Genomic DNA, 10832 nt, shown 5'->3' on the forward strand with positions numbered 1-10832 from the left:
ACTTAATTAGTAGCTTATCTGTTCTTGTAGACTATGTTCTACATCTGTGCCAAATTACATCGCGATTTATGCATTCGTTCTGGGAATAGCTTCAATCACACATCGATCCATCCATCCAAACATTCGCATTCATAATATTAGTAAGATTAGAAACTATTTTTACGAGTATAACGAGTAGTCAAGTCCTAAAGTCAAAACTATTGAAAAACGAATGCATATTTATAACTATAACAAATTAAATCTCATTCTATCCGTGTTCGAAATAATCGATGTTTATTACCAGAGTAGCGTGGCCTCCAATATTTCCTTTAATAGAAACCCGGAGAGTCGTTTATTTTTACGATCTGGATTAGATTGGGTAACAGATCACGCTTGCGGCCAATCATTATCTGACTCAATTAACATTTAGAGCACTCCCTCGGGCCGTACTATGCATGATCGATAGTCCAACTAGGACTGAGTTTCACGCTACTTCTATTTATAAAGAGACTAGCTGTCGTCCACGACTCTGTGCGCGCGGAATTAAAAGCACATAATTAATATCCTATGTGTTCTTCTAGACTATGTTATAAGACTAAATATCGTTAAGATCCGTTGAGCCGTTTTGGAGATACCTGGATATTTGACATCCATTCATCTATTAAACATTCGCATTTATAATACTAGTATGATTATATTTTACCAAGGGTTTCTGAGACTAAAATCTCTGTATAAAACATGTCTTCCTTCCTCTCATTGTCTTTAACAAGACAGTTATTACAACAATATCCAATATTCTATCTAGACTATCATAAATCTTCGTTTAGCTAGACTTTAATAGCAGCAATAGTGTAGTTAAATCTATTCTATTCTAATCTTACGAGCGTCGGTAGCTCAGTGGTCAAGTACTTGGCTTGCAATCTGCAGGTCCTGGGTTCGAATCCCGCCATGTACCAATGTGTTTTTCGATTTTCGATTTACATATGTACATTTATCCGACGTTCTTACGGTGAAGGAAAACATCGTGATGCAACCTGCACATATCTGAGAAGAAATTCAATGATATGTGTGAAGTCAACCAACCCGCACTTGGCCAGCGTGGTTGACTATGGCCTAATCACCCTTAACTTAGGGTAGGCTCCGAGCATTTCAGTGGGGACGTATAGTGAGCTGATGATGATGATTCTAATCTTAAGGAAATTTACTGAGGTCGAAAACATCGAATAAAGTAACTCAGTAAATTAGATTGAACGCAAAGTAAAAACATTTGAAGCAAGGGAAATGTCCACGGCGACACTTTCCTTTGTTTTCTTGAATAAGTTAAGTAATTGTGTCTTTGTTATTCTACATTGAAAGATTGAAATGAGATTTCTGTACTTTTGTGATATATAAATATATAATAGTGTTTTTTTTAATATACGTATAAAGGAATTAATACAGATTGATGGTATATTGTATGAAAGATGGTAAATAAGTAAATTAAGGTTTGAAACATAATGAATTGGAATAAAAAAAAAACATTTTGTCGTCTTGTTTATAAATAGTATACTAAATTTTCACCATTTCGTTATCATATAGGTTTCTATCTCCTAAAAATTAATGTTATCTTATTTAATTAAAAAAAACGTATAATGACATGTTTTTGTATTAATGTTTGAGCAATCAATATCCACTATATTTTAGTTGCCTGTAAGGTCAGGGTAGGACAAGCAAGGTTACATAGATGGGACACCGACGTGATTTGATTAGATGTTTGCTTTCACGAATTCGCCTGTTGTTCAACAAACTCTCGCATATGTAACAAGCCGACTATGATTTTGTAAGTTTGTTAAGTATGCTACTGAATCTAGTTACTTATTAGTTTTGAAACTTAAAATATGTAAGCACTTAACAATATTTTGCAGTCTGTCGAAGTATTGGGAGATACTTGGAAGCAGTTCAGCTGATGATAATATTCCTGTACAGAGTCGAAGTTATACTGGCTGTTGACCGTTACTCAGTCCGCGCGGGTTTAAGAAAACAATAAGTAGCCTATGTGTTCTTACAGAATATGTTCTACATCTGTGCCAAATTACATCACGATCCATTGAGTCGATCCGATGACACTTCTAACAATCATCCATCCAGCCGTTCATCCAAGCTTTCGCATTTGTAATTTTAATAAGAGTTAGATATTAGTAAGCTTTTCTATTTTTGATAACTATGTAAGGCTTTGTGACGTCATAGGTTCCTGTTTCTCGCTGCATTGTACAAGTATGACGTATTATTTTAATTCGCTGATGTGACGAAGATTGATTAAAATATTATGTTACCTAGGTTAGCTACTCGTAAAACGTTTGTGGACCTACAGTTTCGCCTGCCCGTGAATTATGCCGGTCGTACGGTTTAGGGATTTATGTGTCCGACGCCATTACGATATGACGTCACACTAAACAACTAAATTAACCTTTAAATCTCGTCTAACAAATGTCTTCCTCTTTGTGTAGACATGAGGATAATATGCCCAATATAAAAATGTAACCATTTTTATAAACATAGAAAATAAAGTCATTGGACTCACAGCGCCAGGCGAACAACGAGAGGGTGCTATAAACACGCTCAAAGAACAAATATGCCCACCATGAGAAATATTCGTGTTATTCTTTTCGCTTTTTACTAATTTTAATTCATTGACTTTAAATTATTTTAAAACAAAATGAGATAAAACATTTGAAATCCTACATCCTTTTTTCTCCTTACTTTCTCTCCGTTATCTTGTGTTAAATAAATTACTTTGTTTTTTAACAGTAAATTTTTATTTGTTTTTTATTTTAATTTTTTTAAAACTCATCGCATTAAGCGAAACAGCTGTAATATTTTTCGATAAGAAACAAACATTTATCTATATGATAGCATAGCGCGCAGACGACAGAGATTTTATTTTTTCAAGTTCAATTTGCGAAATAGCAAGTCTGTGCCAATAGACCATAGATCACGCTAGAACAGCGACCATCAATTGTCATTGTTTATTCACAAGGAGGGATCGAAGAAAGTCGACGCTCTCGACAAGAGGCAGCGAAAAATAATATTATAGACAACTAACGCAATATCCCATCATTATTCTAATTTTGAATTTTATTTTTTTTTCTTCTTGTAGAAGTTATTGGAAGTTGCTAGGTTATGGAACACCCTATATCCTTGTTAAATTAAAATTATATAAAGTCTAATACAACATTTATAAGCTTTTTCTACCGAACATTAATTTTAAAGAACAAAAGCCTCCGAAGCCAATCGAGAAAACTGATAAGAAGTCTTAACAACATATAGCTATTCCAACAAATTTCAATAAATTAAGCCTTATTGTGTTAGCAGTAAAGTTCAATGTCCGCTGCGATATATTTCTCCCTTTAATGACAAAGCTTGGGTTTTACTTTGCGTCGTATTAAGTTGATACTTAGGTAGCTTATTAAATGGTTTGTTTTATAATTTTCTACAACCGCTGTGTTTGAATGCGATAAAATATTCTGACAAAACTCTTTGTACAGACTCTTAGAGCACGCCTATTTTTTTATTGAGCAAAGGGATAGTTAATGATGCTATCTTTTTTAGAAAACGATTAATCTTTGAATGAATGAAGTAATTTCTTTTAATTCTTAGTGGTGTAGTGTAAGTATAAAATAGGGCAAAAGGCAACCAGTAACAAAATTGATTTACAACGGAAGGATAATTAAATTCCAGCTTGATACCTTCACGCATTTTTGAGAAAAAGGGCCTTGACAGACGGACGGACAACAAAGTGATCCTATAAGAGTTTCGTTTTTTTCCTATGAGGTACAGCACCCTAAAAAACGTAGAGAAAGATGTTACATAACTTTCAAAACAAATAAAAATTGTAATTTAACTTGCTGGCATATTCTAAAAAAAGAAACAACGTATTATCGCTTTAAATGACGATCATAATTTGTGAAACCTTAAGCGGGCGACGTTACGAAATCGTAACAAACCTATAAAAAGCTTTCATTGCGAAAGCTTACATTTCGAAACTCGATTTCATTACGTTTTCCCTCGACGTTGCTACCCTTTACGTTTCACGAATTCTTTTCATATTGAAATTTATCTTGTACATTTTAGTACGTTTTTCTGAACGCTTCGGATAAATGACTCGACAGTTATAGAACGGATTATAGGATTCAAAAATTGGAAAATTTTCTTTACTGCAACAACTCAAATATAGAGATGTTTAATTAATGTTTTATTAATATTTATTTGCATATTAAATTCCTGATAATTAAGTGTCTGATATATCTGTAAAGTAAGATTTTTTTATGGAAAAATAGAACGAATCCTGTGACGTATGTATACTGCTACTCAAGTGGCAAGTTTCATTATTTGTGTAGACAGAGAAAGAATATATATAAAAAGGAGACGACAAACAAATAAAAGACGATCGTTAAAAAATTAAGTGTAGTAGTACGCACAGAAAAAATACTTACATTTACGTATAGTACATTCTCTTTATTCTTACTGTCCTTTACCTTTGTGATACAGCTGGTTGGTTAGACAAAGTGAATTCGTTCTGAACCGATTCCATAAAGAAGTTCCAATTTGTATGGAACTGGCAATAACTTTCGATAAGTCAATTGTCGCGCGTCAGTTACATACATTTTTGAAGTTCGCTATGGAATCGCTTTAAAGCGAATGCATTTTGTCTCACCCCTGAGTTCTGTTTTGTGTAAAGGAATGTAAACTCTTATCTAAACTGCTTCCGTTGCTTTATAATAGGTATCTAACAATCTATTACATCTAATTATTATTTAAAGAATATATGGTTCTTGCAGCGATTATTGACTTTAATTACTAACAACCTGGAAATGGGCGGAAAATTGCTCGCATGCTTCTTTTAACAACAAAAATATCATTAATTATGATTTAAATTTTCCGGTAAACAGCGATAATTAACACAGATTTATTTAACAGGAACAATTTTATTAATGTAATTTCTGTAAAGACGCAGTTCATGCAACGTTTGGGGATTTATCCAATATTTAATGTACACAATATGCATGTGAAGATTGATGAACCTTTAACCGGTGATTTCTTTATCTTCGATTACCTTGTTTTATATTTAGATTTTTAAACGTCGGTTATAAAATAATAACAGTGGTTACCATCATAAATATTTTATTATTATTTTCTTTCATAATAATCATCTTTGACAGTGTTTTCGTTTACAGAATTGGAACATACTTCTCTTTCAATGGTCAAACCTACGGGGGATGGCGGTGGTTGAGCTTGCAACGCTCTTTTGAGTGCCATATAAACTCGATCACCTAAATCTTTATCAGTTAAATATAACAGTTCAATAAACCTTCTTTGTAGTAAAGGTGGTGCTGGTAAAGCTAACCTAGCTGCGTTTGCTGCGAGTCTATCTCTTTGTGTGTCGTTTCGTAGAATTTCATTATAAACGTATGCCGCTTCTGCCAAATCAATAGCATTGCTTTCATATACGACAATTTTTTCCCCCGGTCGTGCTGCATCTACGTACGATATTGGCCCACTGAATGAATCAGGATAATAATTTGGTACATCTCTCATATTATCTTTTAAAGGTGGAACACCATCACGATTATAATCTTTTTGATATAAAGGACAATTTACTTCTATCTTATTGTGATTTACACCTAATCGATATTTTTGAGCATCGGGGTACACAAATCTTCGAGTTTTGAATATATAGTCTACCGGCCCTGGGATACCGGGAACTAAGTTTGCAGGGTTGAATGCAGATTGTTCGGCGGTATGGAACATGTTGTCAGGATTCCTATTGAATACCAGTCGACCAATCTGCACTGTCTTATAAGTACCCTTTCTCCAAAATCTATTCACTTGGAATATATTATAGGGTACTTTAGGTAAGTCTTTAAAAGATATAACATCCATTTCTAACTTCCATGAAGGGAATTTCTTTTCTTCAATAGAATTATATATATCTCTACTAAAATAATCCGGATCTCGAGCTCCAACAGCAATTGCTTCTTCAGTTGTCAACACTTCTAAGCCTTGTTCACTTCTTAAATTAAACTTAACAAAATATCTTTCACCGTGTTTGTTATGTATTTCATACGTATGTATTGGAAAAACGTCCATTTTTCTATAGCCATTAGGAATTCCGTAATCAGAAAATGACCATAAATACGCAGGTAGCAACTCCGGTCGTAGACTAATAAGATCTATTTCTGCGGTGTGATCAAATAAAAATGTTTTCGGATTTTTCTTCAACGCGTGACCCAAATGCGAGAATAGTATTGGATCTTTATAAAAATAAATAGGTTGATTTAAACAAAGAAAGTCTAAATTTCCTTCTTTGGTATAAAATTTTACAGCCAAAGCTTTGGTTTCTCTTGCCAAATCATTTCCTCCTTTGTATTGAACTGCGGTAGAAAATCTTCCAATAATTGGAGTTTTCTTTCCTATTCCATTGAAAACATCGGCTTTAGTATACTTAGATACATCGTTAGTGACTTCAAAGTAGCCGAGGGCAGCTGTACCTTTTGCATGTACTATTCTTTCTGGTATTCTTTCATCATTCGTATGGATGGAGGAATCAGTTAAATAAGAATTGGAGAATAAATCAGTGTTCAATGCATTAGTGTCTCTTATTTCAACCGGCCGTCCAAAACTTGTGGTCATGAGGCCAATTGGCTTCTGAAATAGGAAAGTATGTTGTATATTTAAATAGTTACTGATTGTTTTTTTTTTATAACAGAAGGCAAACGAGCAGCGGGAACACCTATGACTACTACAAAAAAGTTTGCGATGATTTGTTTGCGATGATTGAATAAATTAAAGTCCGCAATAACATCAAGAATAAAGGAAAAGAAAATCAAAATTACGTACCGGGTGATATTTTCTGAATTCATATAACTGTCGTGTTGCAGGATCTGTTCTATTTTCATACTGATAAGAAATAAATTCAATCTCACTACAGCTTACATATTGATATACAAAATAAACCAAAATTAACCTTACAACTAGTCCGTCCATCTTGAATTGGCTATTTCGGTTCGATGCGTTTCATTTTAAAGGATTGTAATTTTTTATAATTAGACCTTTAATTCTAAATATCGGAAATGTATAATTGCGTAGTACTTTACAAGTATTAACACTTCATTTGTTAATAAGTGTTGTTACTGCAGAGTAGTGTTATCCTTAGCAAGAAGTAAGCAAAACTCAAATAAGAATTATGGAAGATCTATGGAAAGGAAAAGGTACACTAGAACTTGATTATTTTAAAGGTAACAGTGATTCTTTCAAGTTATGTGAAAATAAAAGTGACTCCAGAATTAAGGATGAATGCTATACTCTAATACCATGTCACAAAATAGGTTTATTGTGTTTGCTTCTTTTTTAGGATTCTGTACCTCATAGGAAAAAAAGGAACCCTTATAGGACCACTTTGTTGTCCGTCCGTCCGTCAGTCAAGACCCTTTTTTTCTAAAACGCGTGAAGGTATCAATCTGGAATTTATATCAAATGTTCTGGTCTGCGGTCGCTAGGTGCTGTGAAAAAATAAAACTTCTAAGCCAACCCAATCAAAACATACAAACGTTTATGTCGCAAATTTACGTAATTTTTTATTGATGTTTGTTAGTTTTCTGCTGCTTTTTCAATGCTTGTACAGAAATTAATTAAAATAATTATAATACATCCTTAATATTCCTAGAATAATTACGAAAGTAATTAATTAGATATTTAACCGGACTGTTGCCTTGGATAATTTAAGTCAATTACATGTTGTTAATTAAATTCAACTAATAATTCATATTCATTATTGTGAGCATCGGTGGCTCAGTGGTCAAGCACTTGACTTGCAATCTGCAGGTCCCGGGTTCAAATCCCGCCATGTACCAATGTGTTTTTCGATTTCCGATTTAAATATGTACATTTATCCGACGTTCTTACGGTGAAGGAAAACATCGTGATGCACCCTGCACATATCTGAGAAGAAATTCAAAGATATGTGTGAAGTCAACCAACCCGCACTTGGCCAGCGTGGTTGACTATGACCTTATCACCCTTAACTTAGGGTAGGCTCTGAGCCTCTCGGTGGGGACGTATAGTGGGCTGATGATGATGATGATGAATTATTCATATCGATGCATCATAACGGAGTATATTCAAGACGAAGCGAATATTGGTCTGACTTAATCAATAAAGCCTTTTAAAATATCAAAAAAGGTTTTATTCAATTTCTTTATATTTTGTAAAGGAAATACATTTTTAATTAACTTAAGATACATAGTTAGGTAATAGTCGAAGCTTTCTCTTCTTCAGTTTTGTTTGTGCGCTTCATTTCTCATTTCTCTTTATTAATTTCTCTTCTCTTGCAAATATTTAGTAACATTTATCTCTTGGAACTCTCAATATCTTCCTCGGTACAATAGTTGTATTAGTATATTTTAATGCTCTATACAAAAGTGAGGCAGTTTCATCTCCTAAATGATAATCAATCATGTAATACAAATTAATCCATCTCTGTTGCAGGAACGGTGGGTTTTGCAAAAGTAATTGCACTGTGTTATTTGCTAATCTAGTCCTTTGGTCATCGTTGTCTAACACGTGGTTATAGAAATATGCCGCTTCCTGGAAATCTGCTGTCTGACTCTCTAACAATGAAAGTTTATTCTTAGGTTTACTTGCATCAACATATGGAATAGGTCCACTGAATGAATTTGGATAGTAATTAGGAGCGTTTTTCATATTATCTTCAACAGGAGGTTCACCGTCACGATTGTAAACCTTAACGTATGTTGGATGATTTACTTCTATTCTGTTATAATTTGCACCTAAACGATGTTTTTGTGTATCGCCGTATGATAGTCGGCGTGATTTAAATAATTCATCAATGGGGCCAGGTATACCGGGAACTAAGTTTGCAGGATTAAATGCACTTAGTTCCGATACTCTGTACATATTGTCCGGATTTCTATTGAAAATGATTCTCCCAATCTCTACTGTATGATATGTTCCCTTTTTCCACAAAACTGTTACATCAAAAGGATTGTAATTTAAATTTAGAATATCTGTAAAGTTTAAAACGTCCATCTCGAATTTCCAAACTGGATAATCATTTTTTTCAATCGCATTGTATAAATCTCTATTGTAATAATCCGGATCCATTCCGCTTATTCGAATTGCTTCGTCGGATGGCAAATTTTCTATGCCTTGTTGAGTTCTAAAATTAAATTTGACAAAGTATCTTTCACCATTTCTATTGTTTATTTCATATGTGTGAATTGCGAAGGCATCCATTTTTCGATAGCCATTAGGTATTCCGTAATCGGATAATAGCCACAGAACATTATGTAAAGTTTCAGGTCTTAAAGAGAAAAAGTCTATCCTAGCAGTATTATCTACTAAATTAGTTTGAGGATTTCTTTTCAAAATATGTGCGAAAGATTTAAAATATTCTGGATCTTTTAAAGAGAAAACTGGAAAATTTAAACATAGGTAATCAAGGTTACCTTCTCGAGTATAAAATTTTATCGCCAATCCTTTTGCCTCTCTTGCGAGATCATTACCTCCTTTGTTTTGAGCGACGCTTGAAAATCTTCCTACGATGGGTGTTTTCTTTCCAATTCCATTAAAAACATCAGCTTTAGTATATTTGGATACATCATTTGTTACTTCGAAATATCCCCAAGCTGCTGTACCTTTAGCATGAACGACTCTCTCTGGTATAACTTCAGAGTCTAGATGTAATAAAGAGTCGACGAAATATGTATTGTCAAAAATATCAGTGTTCAATGTGATCGTCTTTCGAACGTCCACGGGCTCACCTGAACTAATTGTTAACAGGCCGATTGGTTTCTGAAAGTTGTAAATAAAATATGAATTTTTTAATTTAAATTAAGTCTACTGTACTCCCTTAATTTAAAGAAACAACAAGTCACATTCCGCTTGTCCTATGCTTCAAAAATGAGATAGTTGATAAGTAAATTAAAATGATCATCTTACTAATATTATAAATAAGAAAGTTTAGTCGAATGGATGGATAGATGGATTTTTGTTAAAAGGTATCTCCAGAACGGCTCAACGGATCTTGATGAAATTTGGCAAAAATGTAGAACATAATCTAGACGAACACGGAGTACTTATAAAGTTTTGTTATGGCTCGCGGACGAAGTCGCAGGCAATAGGTAGTTTTACCATTACTTAAAGCTTTTGAAAGTGGTTGTAAATTAAAAGACAGTGAAGATGATGAGAAAATATGGTGAATAAAAGAAAAATAAGGATCTTACCGGATGGTCTTTCCTAAATTCGTAGAGTTGACGAGTAGCTGGATCAGTTCTGTTCTCGTACAGTAAAGATCTGAACACATATTCACAGAAAACATGTTGATTTACAATGACAATAAACAAAAGAAACACAACAGTTCTCTCCATCTTGTGCACTTGTGTGTAGTCAGGACCGGAATAAACTTTATTCTGAAATATACAATAATTAAATAGCTGATTTAAAAGCAATCTATCAAGTTAGAAATCAGCAGTTTTTTTATCTGAATTAACAATTTTGCATATTCCCAATGCCGGAGGTATTTACTGATTAAATGATGCTCGTACGTGCGTTGAAAAAACTACTAAAACTACGCCCTGATGGATAAGTAAAAAGTAGGTTTCCAAATATATTCTTAGATTTGTATGCAGTTCAAACAAACAAATGAATTTCTAATTTGTTTTTGTATTATGTAATTTTTTATATTATAAAGTCATCATCATCATCATCATCAGGTCACTATACGTCCCCACCGAGGGGCTCGGAGCCTACCCTAAGTTAAGGGTGATTAGGCCATCGTCAACCACGCTGGCCAAGTG

General features: G+C 33.7%; 2 protein-coding genes across 2 annotated transcripts; both read right to left on the bottom strand.

Annotated features, from left to right (window-relative positions):
• Positions 1 to 5145: 5145 nt before the first annotated feature.
• On the bottom strand, positions 5146 to 7002 carry LOC106121848 (catalase-like). Its single transcript, XM_013317675.1, has 2 exons — positions 6856 to 7002; positions 5146 to 6663 (listed from the first exon to the last, which is right to left on the bottom strand). Exons 1-2 carry the CDS (start codon positions 7000 to 7002, stop codon positions 5146 to 5148), a joined length of 1665 nt encoding a protein of 554 aa, XP_013173129.1.
• Positions 7003 to 8292: 1290 nt separating this feature from the next.
• On the bottom strand, positions 8293 to 10411 carry LOC106122028 (catalase-like). The gene is made up of 2 exons (XM_013317877.1): positions 10260 to 10411; positions 8293 to 9828 (listed from the first exon to the last, which is right to left on the bottom strand). The coding sequence occupies exons 1-2, from the start codon at positions 10401 to 10403 to the stop codon at positions 8353 to 8355; spliced, it is 1620 nt and encodes a 539-aa protein (XP_013173331.1). The 5' UTR covers positions 10404 to 10411; the 3' UTR covers positions 8293 to 8352.
• Positions 10412 to 10832: the final 421 nt, after the last annotated feature.

This window comes from Papilio xuthus, unplaced genomic scaffold (genome assembly GCF_000836235.2).
Source record: "Papilio xuthus unplaced genomic scaffold, Pxut_1.1 DF826933.1, whole genome shotgun sequence".
Lineage (NCBI taxonomy): Eukaryota > Metazoa > Arthropoda > Insecta > Lepidoptera > Papilionidae > Papilio > Papilio xuthus.

Coding starts and splice junctions, on each gene's coding strand:
- LOC106122028 (XM_013317877.1), bottom strand. CDS start 10,403: ATGGAGAGAACTGTTGTGTTTCTTTTGTTTATTGTCATTGTAAATCAA. Junction 9,829..10,259: donor AATTTAGGAAAGACCATCCG/GTAAGATCCTTA, acceptor TACAACTTTCAG/AAACCAATCGGCCTGTTAAC.
- LOC106121848 (XM_013317675.1), bottom strand. CDS start 7,002: ATGGACGGACTAGTTGTAAGGTTAATTTTGGTTTATTTTGTATATCAA. Junction 6,664..6,855: donor AATTCAGAAAATATCACCCG/GTACGTAATTTT, acceptor TTCCTATTTCAG/AAGCCAATTGGCCTCATGAC.